Source organism: Carcharodon carcharias, chromosome 13 (genome assembly GCF_017639515.1).
Source record: "Carcharodon carcharias isolate sCarCar2 chromosome 13, sCarCar2.pri, whole genome shotgun sequence".
NCBI lineage: Eukaryota > Metazoa > Chordata > Chondrichthyes > Lamniformes > Lamnidae > Carcharodon > Carcharodon carcharias.
In genome coordinates this window covers 57,835,568-57,858,574 of record NC_054479.1, presented here as the reverse complement: position 1 = coordinate 57,858,574, position 23,007 = coordinate 57,835,568, and the positions used below count along the sequence as shown (strand labels likewise).

At 41.8% G+C, this 23,007-nt stretch overlaps 1 protein-coding gene across 1 annotated transcript in view; it reads left to right on the top strand.

Annotated features, from left to right (window-relative positions):
* Positions 1–23,007, top strand: part of gcn1 (GCN1 activator of EIF2AK4) — a 119,971-nt gene that overhangs the window by 81,262 nt on the left and 15,702 nt on the right. Inside the window, exons 38-52 of the mRNA XM_041202634.1 lie at positions 193–413; positions 705–773; positions 1,169–1,307; positions 2,907–3,103; positions 6,555–6,697; positions 8,648–8,765; positions 9,580–9,795; positions 12,809–12,973; positions 15,403–15,564; positions 15,989–16,081; positions 18,106–18,249; positions 18,660–18,929; positions 19,217–19,330; positions 20,403–20,633; positions 22,243–22,436. Coding sequence (XP_041058568.1) covers positions 193–413; positions 705–773; positions 1,169–1,307; positions 2,907–3,103; positions 6,555–6,697; positions 8,648–8,765; positions 9,580–9,795; positions 12,809–12,973; positions 15,403–15,564; positions 15,989–16,081; positions 18,106–18,249; positions 18,660–18,929; positions 19,217–19,330; positions 20,403–20,633; positions 22,243–22,436 — 2,476 coding nt within the window. The remainder of the gene's footprint in view (positions 1–192; positions 414–704; positions 774–1,168; positions 1,308–2,906; positions 3,104–6,554; positions 6,698–8,647; positions 8,766–9,579; positions 9,796–12,808; positions 12,974–15,402; positions 15,565–15,988; positions 16,082–18,105; positions 18,250–18,659; positions 18,930–19,216; positions 19,331–20,402; positions 20,634–22,242; positions 22,437–23,007) is intronic.

The window sequence follows — 23,007 nt, the reverse complement described above, 5'->3', positions numbered from 1 at the left end:
TTAAGCATTTATTGTTAAACATAGTGATGGATTTCCATGTATGTCTCAGACCTGAGTGACTCCTGCCCCAAAATATAGACATTTGTGCCTGACATTTCCTGTGCTAGTGATAATGAAATAGATTAAGATTATTTTAATTCAATTTTCTTCATTAATGTTTAATAGAGGCAATGTATTAACTTATTTGTTCAGCGATCACACCTGTCTTGCTGGATGCCCTGACGGACCCGTCCAGGAGGACACAGCTGTGTCTTCAGACTTTGCTCGATACCAAGTTTGTCCACTTTATTGATGCTCCATCTCTGGCCCTGATCATGCCAATAGTACAGCGTGCATTCCAGGATCGATCCACAGATACCCGTAAGATGGCTGCTCAAATCATTGGGAATATGTATTCCCTTACAGACCAGAAGGTAATGCTTGTGATATTGCAGGTGATGAACATGTCATACTTTATCCCTTCCTGTATAACTGTAAAGGGTTTTATCCCATTTAATTACTGCACCGGTGGCTGATGAGATTATTACTTTTTACATGGAGGTACGATGTGGGTCTACATCTGTTAGCCCAAAACAATGCAAGGCATGTGGTTACCCTGAGCTGTGATGGGTTAGTCAGTGTTAGGTGCAATGTTAACAGATAAGTAAAATGAGTTTTGTGACCAAACCAGAATGGTTGACTACTTTTCATTGGTATATTTCCAGGATCTTGCACCATACCTGCCCAGTGTGATGCCTGGATTGAAGCTATCTCTGCTAGATCCTGTTCCAGAGGTAAGAATCTGTTTCCTGTTAACATGGCTTTGGTACCTGGAACCAATTTCAAACTGCCTGTTAAACAAATTGTATTCACTGTGCTGCAAGTACTTGACAAATAGAAACATTAATTATTGGGGATTTGACCAGTCTTGGTTGGCGGCTAACATCCTGCACCATATTGAAACCGTCATTCTATGGTTCAGTTCCTGAGCTAGCATTGTTGGAGCCACTCTATCGAGCTTACCCAGACTCTCCTGATGTTAAACTGCACTATACCGTATTAGGTTGCCATTACCGAACCTGCAAGTTATCTTCAATGCCTGAACTCTATGCTTGTTGGGTCAGGCACAAAAACTTGAAAGTTTTGCTTTTGTGCGCAATCATGTTCATGGAGTTTTCTCATACGCCAGGTTCGTACAGTGTCAGCAAAGGCCCTGGGAGCGATGGTGAAGGGAATGGGCGAGTCATGCTTTGATGACCTGCTGCCTTGGCTTATGGAGATGCTGGCTTCAGAGCAGAGCTCGGTTGATCGATCTGGTGCTGCACAAGGTGAGGAGGCTAAAACTTCAGAAAGAGCAAGTATTCCTATAATAGCTGATTAACTAGACACCATGCACACTAAACTCTTCGTTCATCTAACCCATATGGGCAGGTAAAGGCAATGTCAACAACAGACAAAAACGGTTGATTGCTACTATTTTGTTTTGCACACTTAATATTGTGTTCAGTACCATAAGGGCTTTGTTTTAAAAAAGCTGAATTTTTTTTTCAGTGAAATACTTTGAGCAGTTTCTTTTACAGAATAGAATGGTTTGTTCTGCCTGTTCTGGTGCCTGTGACCCAGAGTCCCTTGCCACATTCCCCCTGAAATTGACTTCGAACACTTGCTGTTTCCCTCAGATTTTCACTATTCTTTCTCTCTCAAAAACTGCCCCCTTTGTAGCTTTCTGTTGAGTCCTCCTCATGAAAAGTGACTCCAATTAGGTAGAGAATTTGACTCAGACTTGCATCAATCCTGCTTTTTGTCACTAAGTGCCATATCTTTTATTTGAAAAGTTGGTCAGTGTTCTTTAACATTTGTGCTTCAGTCTGGTTTGTTTTGTCAAGTAATCAAAGTCTGTGCTGACAGTAGTCAGCTCTTCTCCATTCATTTGTTCTTGACGTTAAATGAGACCAGCACTTCACTTCAAGGTAATTATCTGGATCCTCTCCCAAGACCAGCACCATTTTATGACTTCTCTCGAAGAGCACAGATTATGTAGACTTCTTCATCCTGCACATTTGATCTGTTATATTTTTATGCATGAACTAATGGCTTTGCTAAACAGTTCTTGACTCAAAACAATTCATGGAGAAGATTCAGGTTGTCTGGGATCTCACAATTTCCAGCTGATGTCAGAGCATTGTCATCCAAGCATGCATTCCCACACAGGGAGGTCTTTAGGGTTGACAATTCAAGAGCTTCCTTAAGAACGTAACATAAGAAATAGGATGTTCAGCTCCCATGAGCCTGTTCCACCATTTATTAAGGTCATGGCTCATCTTTGACCTCAATTCCACATTGCTGTCCAATACCCATATTCCTTGATTCCCCAAAAGTCCAAAAATCTGTTGATCTCAGCCTTGAATATTCCCATGGACCAAGCAGCTGCAGCCTTGGGTAGAATATTTAAAAGATTCACAACCCGCTGAGTGAAGGAATCTCTAAATGGCTGACTCTTTATCCTGTGACTCTGCCCCGTAGTTCTAGACACAACAGCCAGGGGAAGCACCCTCTCACTATCTACCCTGTCAAGCCCTCCAAGAATGTTATAAGTTTCAGTGAGGAAAAAATGGAGGGTGCAATATCAGAACTACGTCTTACATTCAGGTGTATTCATCTCTGGTTACTAAAGAACAGTGTTCCGTTTTGATGTGCAGTCATGTAAAAGTTGAACTATGGGACATTGACTAAGGAAGATCACCAAAGGTATGACATTTAATATTCAACTGTCAACACAATTGGTGAACTTTCATACTATTTTTAACATGACTTGTCATTGGAGCTATAGATGCAATTCTAACCCAGATGGTAACACTGCGCAAAACTCCATTGTTCTGTCAAAGGCAAAGCAATCTAGTTTTTAATCCTTTCTCCTCGTGTTTCAGGTTTGGCTGAAGTAATGGCTGGACTTGGAGTTGAAAAGCTGGAAAAACTCATGCCAGATATTGTGGCCACGGCCAGCAAGGTGGAAATTGCCCCACATGTCCGCGATGGCTATATGATGATGTTCATCTACCTGCCTGTGACCTTTGGAAACAAATTTACAGCATATGTTGGAGCCATCATACCTTGCATTCTGAAGGTAAAGGACCACCTTTAAATCGATGAAACAGTTGCCACCAGTTGCACTGTCTGCACTTGTCCTTCACCATAGGCAGTGCTTAAAACTTATTGAGCATGCCAGTTATTTTGCGCAGGATGGTACTTACAGATCTAAAAGCTGTTTACAAGCAAAGTCTGATCTTTAAGCAGCTTCAATCAGCTGGTTGCACTTAACTATGGGAGGCACTTGGAAAATTGAGAGTTGGGCAGATTCATTAAGATGGTTTTACCATCTGCCACATATAGTGGGCAATCTCATTCGCACATATGAGCGTGCTTTATGTGGTGGGGGCTGCATTGGTTTACATTGGGAGAAAGAGATAAAGTAACTGAATTGCTTATTGCTCTTGGTCCTAGAATTTTTTGACATACAAATCAATAATTTTGAGGGGGCGGGGGGAGCTAATGCTGTCTATTGGTTTTTCGCTAAGTGTGGATAATGATCACTTTTAATATCCCCTGCCCACATAGCAGCTGATGAGGGGTAATGATTGCCCATCCAGCCCACTCGTCCCATCATCTGAGAATGAGCATGTGGAAATAATTAGCTTCCTTGGAAATATAGTGAGCATGTTGCTACATTTTAACTGGAAAGTTCCATGCTTCGATTAAAACTATTATTGAGGGAGAATTGCCTTTTTTTGCCAATGCAGTTCTTTATAAGTTCACAATGCGATTGGGTGTTCCTTATTAATGTCACTTGTCTTGATCCATGAATGTTGTGGTTTAAGTAACTTGAACTTTTAATCCATAAACTTGCCTTTCTTTGTTGCATAGGCAGCATAGATTAATTGCAGCTAAGGTGAGCAGCCACTCAACATCTTTTGTTACAAGCGAAGCTTAGAATGTGACGAAAATTATCTTTTGTAGTTACCCAAGGAGTGAATTTTAACATCCAAAAACCAGTAGGTTGGGGATGAGTAAGATGTTAAACTTGCTTTGCAGGGTTCAGATTTTAAATATGTTACCATCTGATCTATCCCCAACCCACCAATTTTGAATGTTAAAATTCACTCTTCAGTTGTTTTTTTGCCCTCCTTGGGTAACTCCAAAAGATAATTATCTTCACATTTTAAGCTGCACTTCTAACAAAAGAAGGTTTCTCACTCTAGCAGGAATTGACCCATGCCGAAGAGAGGTGAGGAGAGCTTTGGGAAGAAAATAAGTGCATTAATAGCACTGCTGGTGGGGCAGCAGTGCTTCCCTCTCCCCAGGCCCCCTCAAACCTTTATCTGCCCACCTGCCAAAGCAAACACCAGTTTTGAGGATTGGACTTGCCTGCTCCAGAGTGCTCCCCACCCTACTAGAATCCAAACCTCACCATGGCTGACTTCCAGGTGGGGCACTTCAAGGACAAAAGACACACTCTGAAATCAAAACTTCAGAGGATGTGAGGAATTTTCAAACTTCCTGTCTGAAGCTCTAACACCCACTTCCCCCACCCCCCCCACCCCACACCCCTGTCAGCTGCCACTGTTAATATTCAGGACTAAGACTTGAATAAGCTAATTACCAGCATCAAATTCTGAAACCGCAAAGCTAACCGGTCAAAAGCATGTCATCAATGCACATGGAAGGAGCAGCTCTCCTATATCGTTGCTCAGTGGTGACTTGGTTTGGCTGCTAACATGCTCACCTAAATCAAAGCGGTGGGTAAAGGCACACACCCCCCCCTACCCCACCCATCCACTGCAGCTTCGTTCCATGATCAGGACATCACTTTAGGAGTTCCTCAGGGTAGTGTCCTGAGCTCAACCATCTTCAGCTGCTTCATCAATGGAGTGGAGATGTTCACTGACGATTGCACAATGTTCAGTCCCATTTGCAACTCCTCAGATACTGAAGCAGTCCATGTCCAAATGCAGCAACACCTGGACAATATCCAGGCTTGGGCTGACGCATGGCATACAACATTCGCACCACACAAGTGCCAGGCAATGACCATCTCCAACATGAGAGAATCTAACCACCGCCCCTTATCATTCAATGGCATTAACATTGCTGAACCCCCCCCACTATCAACATCCTGGGGTTTACCATTGACCAGAAACTGAACTGGACTAGCCATATAAATACTGTGGCTACAAGAGCAGGTCAGAGACTAAGAATCCTGTGGTGAGTAAATCACCTCCTGACTCCCCAAACCCTGTCCACCATCGACAAGGCACAACTCAGCAGTGTGATGGAATACTCTCCACTTGCCTGGATGAGTGCAGCTCCCGACAACACTAAAGAAGCTTGATATCATCCAGGACAAAGCAGCACATTGGTTGGCACCCCATCCACAAACATTCATTCCCTCCCTCACTGGCGCATTAGCAGCAGTGTGTACCAGTACATATACAAGATGAACTGCAGGAACTCACCAGGGCTCCTTAGGCAGCGTCTTCCAACCTATGACCGTTACGATCTAGAAGGACAAGGACAGCAGATAGATGGGAACACCACCACCTGGAAGTTTCTCTCCAAGCCATTTACCATCCTGAATTGGAAATATATCACTGTTCCTTCACTGTCACTGGGTCAAAATCCTGGAACTCACTCCCTAACAGTACTGTGGATGCACCTATACCCGGATGGCCGAGTGGCCTAAGGTGCCAGACTTCAGGAAGTGTGATTCCTTGCCTTGCAGAGGCCTGGTGAATTCTGAGCCCTTTTTAAGGGTGTAGGTCAAACTTCACTCCTGACATTTCCTTTTTTCATGGCACAGGTGCCACCGACAGCTTCACAATCCCTGCAGTGGTTCACGAAGGCAATTCAAGGCACTACCACCTTAAGGACAATTAGGGATTGGCAATAAATGGTGGCCTAGCCAGAGACAGCCACATCCCATGAATGAGTAAAAAAAAAACAAATTCTCTACTGATTCTTCAGTCCAATACTGAATCAATCATGTAGATGTTTGCAGCTAAGAGCTCAGCTGTGACCCTGTCTCTCCATACTTGTGGTCAGGTGCATATTTAAAGGATAAAAGGGAGTGATACCATTGGTCTGCCCAGCATCACTCCCTTAATCAACAGATTAAGTGGGCATTTGTCTCATCACTCCCTGTTGGAGTTTACTGTGTGCAAAGTCACTGCTATATTTGCAAGAGTCTCTGCATTTCAGTGGAACTCCTTATGAAACATTTGGCAATGTCTGTGGGGCAAGGTAAGATGCAATACAAATGAAAGCCTGCCTTTTCTGTACAGGACGGCAGCTCTGTACTCTGTGCACAAGAGGTCACATATTATCTTCTCCCCAGCAGTTCTACACCGTAGGATAATCTGTTGGGTGTTCGCAAAAAGTAGAAGCCAATGTGGTTACTTCAAGGTAAAGTGTCAGGAAGGGACTAGGGCATGAATATATCAGCAAGGCAGTAAGTAATAGTAAATTCTTGTAGCATAGGATGCATAGCTGGCTATTAAATAATATGAATTTTCTTTGTGTAGGCTTTGGCGGATGAGAATGAATTTGTTCGTGACACTGCCCTGCGTGCTGGACAGCGAATTATAAGCATGTATGCAGAGACTGCCATAGCGCTTCTGCTCCCAGAATTAGAGCAGGGATTGTTTGATGATAACTGGAGGATCAGGTACCAAGAACATTGCACTTGCTGTGAGACGAACACTTGTATTTAATTGTGACTATTAACTATTGGATCATGCTCTCTCAAAAAAAAGTAGTATATGTTTGGCTGTAAATTTTGAAAATGGAAATACCTCTGGAGAACGGTGACCATGATTCTTGCACGTGACTTCCACAGCACGATTTAAGGGTGAGCGATTTTACATTGAAAACCCTACAAATGTAGAAAGAGGAAGCCCTATACATTTCCATTTAATATTGGCATTGGCTTTCAAAAGACGTAACCATGTTTCTTGGAAACTTAGGAACAGGAGGTGGCCATTCAGCCCCTTGACTTAGCTCCACCATTCAGTTAAATCATGGCTGATGTATACCTCAACTTGATTTACCTACCTTTGGTCCATATCATTTGATGCCCTTATGAAACAAAAATCTATCTCCCTCTTATGACAAATGGAGATTTTAAGACTAAAATCCACATGCTTTTAGAGGGGAGTTTTCTGGATTTCTGCTACCCTTTGTGTGAAAAGGTGCTTCCTGATTTAATTCCTGACTGACTAGCTCTAATCTGTTTATGCACCTTGCCCTCATAATTTAACCCTTTAAGCCCCAGTGTCACTGGCACCCCATCTAAGGCCTGTATAAATTTTGAGGTGTGGTGCCCAAGATCGAACACAGTGCTCTAAATGCAGATGAGGTCTGACCAATTGAAGCTTCCACCACTTTGTATTCCAGCCCCCTATCTGTAAGTAGAATTACACTTGCCATCTGATATTCTTGCTTTAGTTCACAGATTGAAAGGAAAAATTTGCAAATTTCTGACTTTTTTATTTATTCACCTTATAAATACAAGCAATTAACTCATCATCCAAATGGAAGAGACAAATAATTGAGATTGTCCCTTAAAAATTGCTCCCATGGGTTCCTGCTGCAGGCCCCTATTAGATGTGCAGATGTGCTGAAGTCAGAGTTTCCCTGTTAACACCAAGGAAAAGCTTTTGCACCCAGATGCAAATTGATCAGAGCTCTTGTGCTCGGTGCAATGAATGCACTGTTTGCTTGGTGGGTGCTGATCAGTATAGCTAATGGGACTTAAAATTTTCTTTAGATCAAGCCATTAGGCTCAGCACTTTGGAAGTTCTGCAGTTATGCTGATGCATTCTTGCATTGGAGCAAAGCCTGTTAAACCCAGCGCAGTAACATTATCTTTAACTTGTGTTATGACTGATAGGTTAAAATTGCCTCAGACATACTTCCCTTGCTATTCTTATACTTAGCAAGGAGAGGGGACAGTGACTCGGCAGTCTACTGGATTCAAGCTCTGGTACCAACAGCAGAAAGGCAATGTGCAAATCATGCAGTGCTAATGAAAAGCCCAAACTAGCAAAATTTTGTTGCTTAAATAAAACTAGTCAAAGGTTTGTCTGACTTTGTCTCCCAACTCCATGTGAAAGTCCTGGAGGTCAGCTGCATCTGAAGGACACACTTAAGAGCACAAGGACTTTAGGGCTGTTGGATTCAAAATTGCCTTCAAGATTTGCACCTGAACTGTACTGCCACAATTCATTTGTGGTACAGGGGATCATGTTAAAATTCCTACCTTTAGTGCCGTCCTTTTCAATAACTGAATGTGTTGTATCTGAGACGTGCAAAATTCCATCTATTCCAGCCCCCTGGTTATGTCTGATTTAGATTTTGTGCAATTTCTCTTTTCCTTATTGGACCAGCTATCTCTGCTTTCTTTAACAGAGATGAGGCATAGTAGTGAAACGAGGTGTTTGTGTGTAGACTGGGGAAAGCCCATGTACTTGTTTGGCCCCAGTGTTCCTCTGTCTCCACCACTCCTGCTTTACTCCAACAAATTTAAATGAGGGGCTTTTTTTTGGGTGAAAACTGAATTGCGCTTAATGGCAAAACCAAGATAACATTAGATGATTTATTATGGTTTGGATTTTAGGTTCAGTTCAGTCCAGTTGCTGGGAGACTTGCTTTTCCACGTTTCAGGAGTAACTGGAAAGATGACGACAGAGACTGCCTCAGAAGATGACAACTTTGGCACTGCCCAGTCCAATAAGGTGAGGTGCTAAAATTGGCACAGCTGCTATATAGGGCATGCAGACTGACAAAGGCCCATTATCCAAGAATGTGAAGGGAATACAGACTAACATGACTCGGGATGTGAGCCTCTATTTAACCAGCCTTTCAAACAAACTCCTTGCAATGTCAGTTTGTTGGTTTGGGTCCACTTAACATGTTCTGGACGTCATGTTTTTGGTATGGGCTGACTTAAGGTCCTTTCTATCGGGTGTCTTGACTGTCTAGGTTGACTTGTCAACCTTGTTCATGTGTTGCCAATATTTTCACTTGGTTTGTATGGCTGTCCCTTCAATGCCATGAAGAAGCAAGCCTAACCCTATGAAGATTGAACAGGCTGGCGCTCTCTTTAACAGAAGGCTAAGACATGATCTCACTGAGCATATTACAAGATGAAATGATTTGACAAGGTCAGTGTAGTGAAAATGTTTCTGCTTGTGGGAGTCCAAAGCTAGGGTCCATAACTATAAGATGGTCACTAATCAACCCAATAAAGATTTCAGGAGAAATGTTTTAACCCAGCGAGAGATGAGAATGTGGAACTTGCCCTCAGGTGGAGTAATTGTGGCATGTAACACACATGTATTTAAGGGGAAGCTACATAAATATATGAGGAGGAATAGAAAGATATGCTGATGGCATTAGGTAAGGTGGGATTTGAGGAGGCTTATGTGGAGCATAAACATTACCAACCTGATTGAGCCGAATAGCCTATCGCTGTGCTGTAAGCTCTAATTTTATGCTTTGGGTGTTAAATGTTGTGATAGAATCTGATCTGATGATCTGTTTTCTCAGGCTATCATTGGTGCACTTGGTCTGGAGAGGCGGAATCGTGTGCTTGCTGGTCTCTACATGGGCCGTTCTGACACCCAGCTGGTGGTGCGTCAGGCCTCGCTACACGTCTGGAAGATTGTTGTGTCAAACACGCCACGGACACTGCGGGAAATCCTGCCGACGCTCTTCACTCTTCTGCTGGGTTTCTTGGCCAGTACCTGTGCTGACAAGAGGACGGTGAGTTTGAGTTCATGTGCACAGAGGGTTGGGTAAAGCTGGTGCTGAATGGAGATCTACAGGAGTATTGGTAAAAGTGGTTAACTTATCTCATTACAAAAATAAAAGTACCTGGAAAGACTCAGTAGGTCTGGCAGCATCTGCAGAGAAGAACACAGTTAACGTTTTGAGTCCGTATGACTCTTCAACAGAACTTATCTCATTATTTTGTTTTCTTTCAGGGACTGACCCTCAAGTAAGGACTGATAACCTGCCTATTTTCTTTCTACACAATAACTTGTATAAACAATCCCCACATCCACTTTTCTTGAGAACTTAGTTTATATAACTTGGAGAGCAGCATTTTGACACACAAAAAATTTAAAATAGCCACGACACTGAAAAACTCAGACATTGCATGTGATAACGTTGTAGTAAACTTTAAAAATCATTCAAGTGAATCAAAACAATTCCTTCACATGCTGTATTCAAACAAACCACCTGTATCCTCAATAGCAATTTTACACAAACAGATGACTAATAACACTCTGTTGTTGTTACCATGCCCATTGCGTGTGACCCAGTCAGAGCACAAACATGAACTGGATAGAAGGAATCAATCCTAACATGACACCAGATTTAAAATACTGATCCAACTCTGATACAAATATTGAAACACAAATCATGAACTCCACACATGATAAAACTGAAACAAGCTTTGACTTAAACTTTCCAATGCTTCTCTTTCAAATAAATGTGCTTTTGTTTTGATAATTGGCCTAAATGGAAAACTGTCAGAAATTATCTGATTTGTTAACATGAAGCTACATTACTGAACGCTTTGCTTTCAGAATTGCTGTTGAGCTCATTGGGCAATGTGAAATCTCGGCCATCCAGGGAATCATTGCCGAACAGCCAGGACCTTGGTATACATAAATTAAACAATAAAAGAATAGAGAGGATGCATTACTAAGGGTGTATTTACACTACAGTCATTGTGTGTGCACTGTGCAAATGTTTAAAATTTAACTGTTGGGAGGGGAGCAGGTACACAGGGCTCTTTTGAGACTAGTGGGACTGAAGCTTCATACAGGCAATCTAGATATGGTGCTGCCCATCTGAAGCCTGAATTATAGACATTCAGGCTCATAGTGGTGACTTAGAGGTATCTTAAGTCTCTGTTTGGCCGAGCAAAACGATTTAATGAACAACAAATGTGTTAGCTCTCCAGTAAATATCCGAAAAGACATACAGGATAAATCAAAAACAATTACATAAATGCGTGAACGACAAGGCTCCCACTGTAGCCTAGTGAGTTTATCCACTGAATACCTGAATTGCAGGGTGGTCAAGTCCAGTATAGTTTAATTCTTGCTCTGTGGTGAGTTAACTTTTTCAACCATGGTGATATTGTTAGCCTTTAAGTGGGAAATTGGGCAAGGATTACTGATCCTGCTCCATTCTCATTGGCTTCTGCCAGAAAGTACTTTGTGTACACTCATTGGGTGAGAGCAGAAATGGGCAGGGCCAAGTTCTGCCACCAAATCCTCACTCCTCATACCCACGATCAAACAGTTTAGCACAATACCCAATATCAAGGCTTACAAGTGAATAATTTGGGTGCCTGTTGAATAGTTCCCTGCCCTCAGAAGTGGAGCAAGGGAGAAACAACAGAACAGCATATACCTCAAAATTCTATATCAGCCAAGAAGCTGAAGTGGAATTTTTTCTTATCTGGATAAGCACCTGAAGGAAACTTACCACCCAGGCAGTGCAATAAGCATTTGGTGGGAGGGAGGGGAGCTTTGAAAAGAAAAAGACCACAACTAATTGGAAAAACCACAATGAACTGCCACATGGTGCCACTGACTGATGCTAGCTGGAGATAACGGCTGGTTCCTGCATTCTTCAGTCTGTCAGTACAGCCTCCAGCTTGCATCCATGCTATGTTTTTGGCATGAGAAATGTCACAGAATAATAACAGATGTTGGGTGAAGATGTCATACTGACGCAAGGTTTATAAAAAGATAAATGCAATGTGCCACCAAGCAACAAGCAAACATGAGCAAGTGCACAAATGAATCACCACAAGAAAGTGTTGTATTCTTGTGCAGCAGCAACATTAGGTTGATAACCAATCCTTCAGATTTTACTCTTTTCAGGAAGATAATTGCACTCTAAAATTAACCATTTACATAAATAGAAAAGGACATTGGTCCTAGTGTGAGCAATTGGCGAACACATATACTGTATGTCCACTTGTGTGCTACGAAGTTGGATCTATCTGTGTAAAAGGTTGTTTGAATATGATGTTATGTTCTCTCATGCAGAACCCTTTAATTCACACGCAAACTGTTAAAATTGTGAAATAGCTAATGTTGCAGCTATGTCAGCCAACTCATCGTACAAACTATCCTCAGCTGCTATGTAAGTTTTCCCAGTTCTGAAGGAGGTCATTGACTTGAAATGTTAACTCTATTTCTCTCTCCATAAATGCTGCCAAACCTGCTGAATATTTTCAGCATTTTCTGACTTTATCTCAGATGCTGTTGCATGTTTTCTAAATTGAGGATTTGTACCTATTAATAAAATGGTTTCTGATCTGTTCCTTGTTATTTGCAACTTTTCGCATATCCATGGCGCATGGTCTTAAACCTATTTCAATTATGAGACTGCTTCTAAGCATTGAATGGAATGATATTGGCACCTAAACAATCAGAGAGTGTAGAATATGAAGATTAATAAAAGTCTATTAGAGAACTAATTTGATGATTGGACTACTGGAGATGATCAGAGCTCCATCCCTACATTGAACAAATTGTTGGCACATCAGATTACTCTAGAGCACATGACAAACCAAGAATTGATTAGTTGTTTAGGGGTGGTGACATTTGCACTACTCAGTAACTTGTGGTTTATACAAATACACTTAATCATTCTGAAACTTGCATTCTATTTTTAAATACAAGTTTTCTGTCAAACCTGAAGCTCAAAAGGATTTTGTACTGATGTGTGGTTGGCCTTCATCCTGTAGATTGCTGCAAGAACGCTGGGTGATCTTGTGCGGAAGCTTGGAGAAAAGATTTTGCCAGAGATTATTCCAATCTTGGAAGCAGGTCTAAAGTCAGAGAAGAGTGACGAGAGACAAGGAGTCTGTATTGGTCTCAGTGAGATCATGAAATCGACCAGCAAAGATGCAGTAAGTAGCTCATCATAGTCAACATAGTATTAAGTTTGTGTAAATGCATGGTGTCGCTATCATATCCAAGAGCTCTACAGCTAAAAGGAGGTAACAAAGAGACTTTGAGGCAGGTAGGATATTCCTGGGCAGTTTTTTTGCACATAATCAGGTGTTCAGCTCAATCACACCATCACCACACCTTTACCCTTGTCCCCAATCAAACCGTTACTCTCTCTCACCCTGGTCATTTCCCCAGTATGCCCCTCATCTCTGTTACATAGACTTGAATGTTTATGGTGTCAACTGGTTTAACCATTCATCATCCAATCTGGCGAAACCACATAGAACACTACTGGGCCCTGCTCTCCTCTGCCAAAAGTGTTCAGTATGCCAGGTCAAACTTCTTCTAAGATTCCTCCTGCCCTAGCCCTGAATTTGGATCTTTCTCCAGTTTCTCTCATGTCCTCTCCTCAACTTGTCCATGAATTCCACTTCCTGCTCCCTTGATCCTTTCTCCAGCAAACTGCTGATCATAGAACTTCCCTTCCTGGTCTCCACGTAAGCTGATATTGCTGACTGTTTCTCCTCCCTTTCAAATGTGCCATCAACACCCTTCTCCTCAAAAAAGCTAAGCCTTGACCCTTACAAACTACTGTCCCATCTCAACCACCCTTTCCTCTCTAAAGTCCTTGAACTTAATTGTCGCCTCCCAAATCAGTTCCCATCTTTCCAGAACTCCATGTTTGAATCCACCTAATCCCATTTCCACCCCTCCCACAGTTCCAAAAAAATCCACGTTAAAGCCACAAACATTGTGCATCGTGACTGGTGTCTAGGGATGTGACAGTGATTGAATCAGTGGCTAGGTTCCCTAGCCACTGATTCAATCCCAGTGGTAAACTATACCCGCTCATTCTTCTCAACCTGTCTGCAGCCTTTGACAGGGTTAACACAACACCCTCTACCATCCAAATGGGTGAGACTACACTTGTCTGGTTCCATCATTATCTATCCAGTCATAGCCAGAGAATCATCAATGTTGGCTACTGTTCCAGCCTCCACAGTTACCTCAAGTCCCCGAAGCATCTATCTTTGGACCCCCTCCCATTCCTTATCTACAGGCTGTTCCTCAGCTACATTATTCGTAAACATAGTGCCAGGCTCCACAAGTATGCTGACAACACCAAACTCTACTCCACCACCACACTTCTAGACTTCTCCGCTATCTCAAAATTGTCATTGTTTGTCCAGTATTCTATACTGGATGAGCACAAATTTTTTCCAGCCAAATATTGGGAAGATGGAAGACCGAAGCCATTGTCTTCAGTCCCTGTTCTGTCTGAGACTGAACCAGTCTACCTTATATTTGCAAGTTTGCTGCCATATTTGATGCTGAGGTAAGGTTCCGACACATTTGTTTCATCACCTAAACCGCCTACTTCCACCTCTTTAGCATTGCCCAATTTCGCCCTGCCTCAGCTTATCTGATGTGAAACTGCCATTCATGCCTTTGATACCTTTATATTTGACCATTTCAGTGCTCTCTTGACTGCTCTCCCATCTTGCACCCTATATAAACTTTAATTCACCCAAATTCTTTTCCCTTATCCTAACTCGCACCAAGTCCTATTCATCCATCACCCCTGTTCTCGCTGACCTGTATCGGCTCCGGATTGGCGATGCCTTATTTTAAAGTTCTGATCCATTTTTTAAAAATTCTCTCCATAATACCCTCACCTCTTCCCAGCTCTACGGCTTCCTCCAGCCCTACGAGATTTTAATGTCTTTATGCTCTACTAATTCTGGCCTTTAATGCATCCCCCAATTTTAATCGCTCCACCATTAGAGGCTCTGCCATCAGCTGTCTAGGTCTTAAACTTTGGGATTCCCTCCCTAAACTTCTCGCAACTACCTCTCCTTTAAGATGCTTCTGATATCCTAGCTCTTTGTTCAAGCTTTTGGTTATATGTCTTAACATCATTATGTGGCTCAATACCAAATTTTTGTCTGGTCATTCCTGTGAAGCACCTTGGGACATTTTACAACATTTAAAGGAGCTATATAAGCACAAGTTGTTTTTGTTGCTGAAAGTAGATGAGTAAATGCTTAATACATAGGAAATGTTCAAGGTGTAGAAAAGAAAACTAATATAGCTTCAAATAAGTGTAATGGGCTGCTGAAGGGCTAGTTTAAATGGTTTATAGTAATAGATAGGTGCAGTAGGAGCAAATTGAAGAGAGATTATGCAGCAGAGCAGTATAGTTTCAAGCAAAAGATTGGCAAGAGATGGAGTTGAAGTTGTGGAATATTTCAAATATACTTAGTAAGATAGGCAGTAAGGCATTATTACTGAGAGTTTTGCCCTAGTAACCCTAGCTCTGATTTTCTTATTTAAATCATGCTGCAATACGTTGGTGATTCAGACTCTTTCTGGCCTCTGTCCCTAGGTGCTTGTCTTCTCTGAGTCTCTCGTTCCCACAGTTCGTAAGGCTCTCTGTGACCCCCTTGAAGAAGTTCGAGAGGCTGCATCTAAGACATTTGAGCAGCTTCACTCAACAATTGGATACCAGGCCTTAGATGATATTCTACCATTTCTGTTGGACCAGCTTGTGAGTATTTGGAGAAGGGGAGGTTATAACGCAGACAAGTTTTCCCTTTCACATTTTGCATCTCAAACCAGAATCCAAACAACCCCCCCCCCCCTCATTTTAAAGGCAAGGGGACAGGGTACAGATGGGTTGGCCATGTACATGTTGTAATGAGACTCTGAGCTTCACATTTAACCTATTTTACAGATTTATCGCTGGCTGGCTGGGTTTCCCAGGCCTTTTTCCCTTTCTGCCTCTCTTGCACTCCATAAAACCTATCTTTTTGACAAAGCTTTTCCTAATGACCCCTTATGCGGCTTGGTGTCACATTTTGTTTAATAATGCTGTGATGCACCTTGGAAAATTTTACTATGTCACAGGTGCTATGTAAACACAAGTTGTGTGCATGCATTGGTTGGATCAGTGACTATTCTATCCATTGCAGAATGATGAGGAAATGTCAGAGTTTGCTCTGGACGGAATGAAGCAAGTGATGGGAGTAAAGAGTCGTGTTGTTCTTCCTTACCTAGTGCCAAAGGTACGTACCCAAGCACATAAGCACAAAACAAAATCTGGATATGCAACAAGACTGCTGCATTCTGTACTGCTTTACATTCAGTCTTCCAGCGGAAGAAATTACCAGAAGGGGCATTCTGTTTCGAGATCTTTAATAAATAGCATTTCTTGAATGAGGGCGAAGAATCATCGGTGACTGATGTGGAGCAATTTTGAGCATAGTCTCATAACCGCTAAACCACAGAACTTTCTGTCAGTGTAGTGTGCAAGTGGATTTTGAATAGAATGCCTGCCCTCAGTGCCAAATGTTACTGACCATCTATCTTGGGACACCAAGATCAAGCAGAAGGCAGTCAGCACTTTAACATAATTGGCTGGAGACAACCCTACTGAGTGGATTGTGATTATAAACTCTAGTACCATCTGACTTGTCCAAGTGATGAGTGGTCCAGATGTAAGGGAACAGTGTAAGGCTTTGCCTATATAGATGTAAACTTGTTCATTTGTGCATCTGGTCTTAATCCAAGACGACAAGGAAGACTGTGCCTGCAATAAGAAAATTCTAATAGAAGGCATCAGTGGCATCCAGTTTAAAGATTAAAGAATTGTTCCCAGTGATTTTTGGTTTTGAATGGTTCACCTAGAAATATGAAAGCAATAATATTAAAACAAAGGAGGGAGAAATGTTTAATTGAAGATTTTTCATGGTTTTCAAAAGTAAAATTAGCACAAGAATGCAGATTGCAGTGCAATTTTGAAATGGAAAATATGAACCAAAATGTAATGAGTGTTTCATAAAAGAAATCGGCTGAGTGACCGGAAACAACAGTAGTGGTGAACCGTTGTTTTTCAGCCTGAATGAAGGTATATACTGGAGTCCTCCCAGAGGTTGATGTTAGGACCATGCTCTTCCTGATATGTGTTAATGACCTAGACTTTAGTGTACAGGGCACAATTTCAAAATTTGCAGATGATACAATACATGGAAGCATTGTGAACCATGAGGAGTAGTGCAGAACTTCAAAAGGATATAGACAAGTTGATAGAATGAGCAGACAGGTGGCAGATGAAATTTAATACAGGGAAGTGTGAAGTGATTCATTTTGGTAATAACACAGAGAGACAATATGAAATGAAGGGTACAATTCTAAAGGGGATGCAAGAGCAGAGGGACCTGGGGTATATATGCACAAATCATTGAAGATGGCAGGACAGGTTGAGAGAGTGGTTAGTAAAACAAACATGATCCTCGGCATTATAAATAAGGGCATAGAGTACAAAAGCAAAGAAGTTATGATAAACCTGTATAAACACAGGTTCGGTCTCAACTGGAGTATTGAGTCCAGTTCTGTGCATCACATTTTGAGAACGATGTGAAGGCATTAGTGAGGGTGCAGAAAAAAATTCATGAGAATGATTCCAGGGATGAGAAGCTTCAGTTATGAATATGGACTGGAAAAGTTAGGACTGTCCTTGGAGAAAAGAATGCTGAGAGGAGATTTGATAAAGGTATTCAAAATCATGAGGGTTCTGACAGAGTAGGTAAGGAGAAACTGTTCCTATTGGTGGAAGGATCGAGAACCAGAAGGCACAGATTTTAAGGTCATTTGATTCTTTTGTCAATGCAAAACAAGGAAAAGCTTTTTTACACAGTGAGTGGTTAGGATCTGGGATGCATTGCCAGAGAATGGTGGAGGGCAGATCGATCATAGAGCTCAAAAGGGAATTGGATCATCTGAAAAGGAAAAATTTGCAGGGCTACAGGGAAAGGTGGGGGAATGGGACTAGGTGCATTGCTGTTGCAGCAAGCCTGCATGGTTACGCCACGCCTCCTCTGCTGTAACCATTCTTAGGATTCTAGATCCCAGTCCCCACCCAAAAGTAGGAAGAAACTTCTCTAGATAATATAAATATGGCACTGAGGTGTGTTATTGGGTGTTTCAGATTCCTAACTGCACAGTTGGACAGTAGTTCGTTCTGGGAGCTTGCACAACAAAATAGGTGTCCTCTTTCATTCTCCCCCTCTCTTTTTCTTATTCTTTGCAGCTAATAACACCACAAGTAAACACCAGAGTGCTAGCTTTCCTGTCTTCAGTGGCAGGTGATGCATTGACACGGCACCTCAATGTGATCTTGCCTGCTGTGATGACTGCACTGAAGAACAAGATGGGAACCAATGAAGAGCAAGAGGTGAGACTCTGCATGAAGATTCCACAATTGGTGCAACCCTGTGCCACTGTCACTGAATAACAAACGCACAGCTTGTTTCCACAGAGCACACAGTCCTGGAAGTTCTGGGGCTATTACTTTATTAAGGCATCCACATGTATAACAGGGTTATCTTTAAGATTCTTGTGCAGGTCAACATCAATCGGCCACCTAAAAGTTTTAAAGGAAGTCACATTGATTAAGCATAGATTTAAACAGTGGAGCCATATTTTCAACCAGCATTAATGTCATAACATTCTCAAATTGAATTTGTTTTTAATGTAGCCCCACGACAGCAGTAGAGCACTATACACTGCCATCCTCTATCTTCAGCGCCTGTAATAGCTCTCAATTCCAGTCATCCCCTAATGAGGTGTTTTTCTTTTCTGTAGGAGCTGGCTAACTGTCACACAGTGATTCTGTCTGTGGGAGATGAGATTGGTCAAAGGGTCATCCTGGAGGATCTGCTTGAAGCAACAAGGAATCCAGATGTCGGGATGCGCAAAGCTGCAGCAACAATCATCAATGCTTACTGCTCTAAGACCAAGGTCGACTATTTTGCACACGTCAGGAACCTGATGTCCGGCTTGATCAGATTGCTTAATGACACAGATGAGACTGTCCTGAATGAGAGTTGGGATGCTCTAAATGCAATAACCAAGGTACCCCAGCTGTCTGTTTGTATGTGGATAATAAGGTGCCCTGTCTTGAGCTTCTTAAGTTGCACTGAAGCTTTGTAACGGACATCAGTGGCCAGAAGGAATTAACTATCTGCCTTTGGCACAATGATCTTCTACTGCTGCACCCAGTGGAGTGGTTCACTCTAAAGGGAAACCTAGCTTAGAATTTATAAACTCTACCAAAAATCTTTGGCATGTTAATGTAGGTTAAAAATTATTCCATTGGCAAGCACTTCAGTTTTATGGGTCTTTTCTTTTCGCTCTATCAGAAGTTGGATGCTGGAAGCCAATTATCACTTGTGGATGATCTGCACAGAGACATCCGTGCAGCAGCTGCAGAGGCCAAGGGGGATCATCTGCTGGGATTCTGCATTCCCAAGAAGGTAAGAGAACCCATGTCTGGTGGCAAATTAATGCATCCCGTAATTGTAAATATATTGAGAGAGAATTTACATAGCACCTTTCACAATTTTAGGACATCCAAAAATGTTTTACAGCCAATGAATTATTTTTGAAATGTAGTCACTGTCATCATGTAGGAAATGTAGCAGCCAGTTTGCATTCAGCAAGCTCCCACAATGTGATCATGAGCAAATGATCTGTTTTAGTGAAGTTGATTGAGGGATAAACAATAGAACTCCCCTCCTGGTCTTCAAAATAGTACCTCAGAATCTTTCGCATCTACCTGAGTGGAAAGGCAAGTCTCTCAAAAACAACACCTCCATCAGTGTAATATCTGATGTCAGTCTGGACTTTGATCGTATGTCTGTGGAGTGGGACTTGAACCCGTGGCCTTCTGACCCAGCAGCAAGAATGCTATCAGAGCCACAGTGATGAATGATAAATGGGATGTATTCGGCAAGCTGTGGCGAATTTTCCCCGAATAACTGATGCAAATGAAATGTTTGCTTTTTAATTTATTTTTGGTGGTGCACTGGATGGAAGCAAAAGAACAGACCATGGAATACACAACTGAAAGCTGCACAGAACTAAATTTTGAGACTTGCAAAAATGGAGACATTTGGGGTTATTGTGAGCTACTGGATCTATATTTTAAATTGACAATCGAGAATAACTGAGGCCCAAAAATTTATTTGGCAATCAATTAATATCTACAAATGAAGCCGCTTACTTGATTGTAAGGAATGGGGCATAAAGAAGACATTTTGGCGATGAGACTCATGAGCAGAACGATAATGAGTCATACTACTCTGATTTTCTTCCCAATGAATTAAATCATACCATTCAAACATGTCATATTATTGCTCTGGTTCTCATGGCACTATAACAGGATGATCTGTTTGAATCCAAAGACTTAATTGGCAAGCAAGAGAAGCATTTGGTAGTACAAAAATTTGTTAACTTAATCGGAATACTTATTTTGATTACTTCACAGAATGTTAGTGTATAAACTAAAAGCTTGGTGCTTAGAATCAACGCAGTATTTTGTTGCAGGGTATTACATCGATCCTGCCTGTTCTGAGAGAGGGCGTGCTGACAGGAAACCCTGAGCAAAAGGAAGAGGCTGCCAAGGCCCTAGGGCTTGTTATCAAGCTAACTTCTGCAGAAGCGCTGAGGCCATCTGTGGTGAACATCACTGGACCTCTGATCCGTATCTTAGGTGACCGTTTCAGCTGGAACGTAAAGGTGGCTCTCCTGGACACCCTCAGTTTGCTGCTCAGCAAGGTAAGAGCACAGTTCTCAATCAAATCCCAGTTGTGTGCAGCATGCTTTCCTCACCACCATCTGGTCCTATATGCAAACAGAGGATGTGTTTTTTTAAAGAACTGAAGAAGCTGTTACAGAAGATGATTAATGTTACTTTGGAACCTTTATGGGGATGATGAGATATTCTAAATGTGGTTCAGGAAGATGAGCTTTGGCTAACACTTAAGAAAGAACAATTATGATGCATAGATTACCATTTGCTTACTTTATGAAATGTATTTGCATTAAATAATTAAGCCTTACTCATGAAATATCACTGCATTTGTTTTGTGGAGTCCACAACAGTGGAATATGGTCTTCAGCTGTTTTTAAACAAACTCAGAGCATGCTTTAAGTACTTGGAGTAGTGTATTTAATCATCGCTGGTGACCTTGATGCAAGCCAGCAAATGCAATAGCACATTTCTTTTTGTCTCTTGCTGTTCTCAGACCATTCTAGCTTTTGCCTTGTATGTCAAAGTTTCCCTTCCAATTTTCCAGGAGTGAAGGAACCACAACTCCACCTTGGCACAGTGCAGTCCTTCAGGATCATTACACCCTCTTCCCATTCCATTTCCCACACTTGTTAGGATCGTTTGTGGTTGCATAAGTTGCATACTATCAAACACATGAACAGATTTAACAATAGAACATTGAAGAAACATGTATACGTACAGTGCTACAAATTTCCTGGTGTTTGCTTAGCAGTTGCATGCTGACCATCCACCTTTTTGAATGTGTTGCATTTCTCTATTATTCAGCTCGCTCTATTCTCTTAGAAGCCAGCCAGGTTCATGGCTGGGGTAGCCCTGCACCCCTTCTTGGAACAGAGGGACATGAGGACAAATAACTGGCATTCCCTTCGGGTTCATCAATCTCCTCAAATCCATGGCCTACTATTGAATGACTCCAATGCTGTAGCATACAACATGTGTTTCATATTACCACTGCTTTTTGCTTCTGATTCCATTTGCTGAATATTTCACCTTACAGCCTCCCATTGGTAGTACCTCTCTTATCCAACATTAGAAGGTGCTACAGTTGGTGATTTCAGTGAGGATGACGATAACTGTTCCCTATGAAATATAGAAAATGCACAGCATTTGACCCATCCTACCCATGCCAGCAGAAAGAGTGTGATCCAATTTAATCCCACTTTCCAGCTATAGGTTACAACATTTCAAGTGTACATTGGTTTTCTCTACCACCCTTTCAGGGAATCAGTTCCAGACCCTCACCACCCTCTGGTGAAAAAGCAGAATAATAAAAATATAAAAAATAGTGACTTCGCCTTGCCTTTCGTCCTCTGATCATTTTCCCCTACATATATCTTTCACATTTGTAGAAAAATATTGTGCTTTCTGGTAACCTCAAGAAGCCCATCATTAATGTTCATTAATTTTTGATGTATATTTTATTCACCTTTTGGGGTTATTTAGCCATGCCTTGCATTGATAATTCAAGATGCATTCGTACTTTCACTTATTGGCTAGTATTGAAACATTCTTTGAGGAGCATACATTATAGTCAAACGGGTTACCTTCCAGCTTTCATTTAATTGCCATGTTTCTATTTTCTGTGATGTGTAGGTGGGAATTGCCCTGAAGCCCTTCCTTCCGCAATTGCAAACGACGTTCACAAAAGCCCTGTCTGATACAAATCGTTCTGTCCGCCTGAAAGCAGCCGAGGCTCTTGGGAATCTGATAGTTATCCACACCAAAGTGGACCCGTTGTTTACTGAACTTCTGAATCTAGTGCGAAGCGCGGATGATTCTAGTGTGAGGTATGTGTCACGTGAGGTATGTGCCACAAATTAGGGGAAGAAATGATCTCTGCAGGAACCTTATTTGCTTTACTCATCGTGGGGTAATTGGATTCTTCCTCAGACATTTCAAGTTGCACAATGAATAGCCATGCAGCTAATGGAGGTTGGGGGCAGCTAGGGTCCTTTTTAGGGGTCTGGTGCTACACAAGATTAATAGAATCATATAGGTCTGTACACGAGCACCAATCTCTGTACCATGAGGAGAGGAGTAAATTAGAGTGGTGGAAAGGGAGAAGCTGTAGTATAAATCTAAATTTGTAATTATCCAAAACCAGGTCTATAGTTCCAATGAGAATGGGAGAAGAGCACCTGAGTCATGGATCTATATCATAATATGGTGCTAAATTCTTAAAGGATGACGTTTGGATAGCTGACAGTCTATTTATTTATATGGAGCAATGAAGTTGTGTACAAAGAATGAGGAAGAGCATGCCTACACTAATAATAATCTGTCATATTTGAGCCTTTGCGCAAGAGCATTTGGTTTACTGTTACCTTGTGAAGGACGTTGGAACAGTTGGCATCCTCT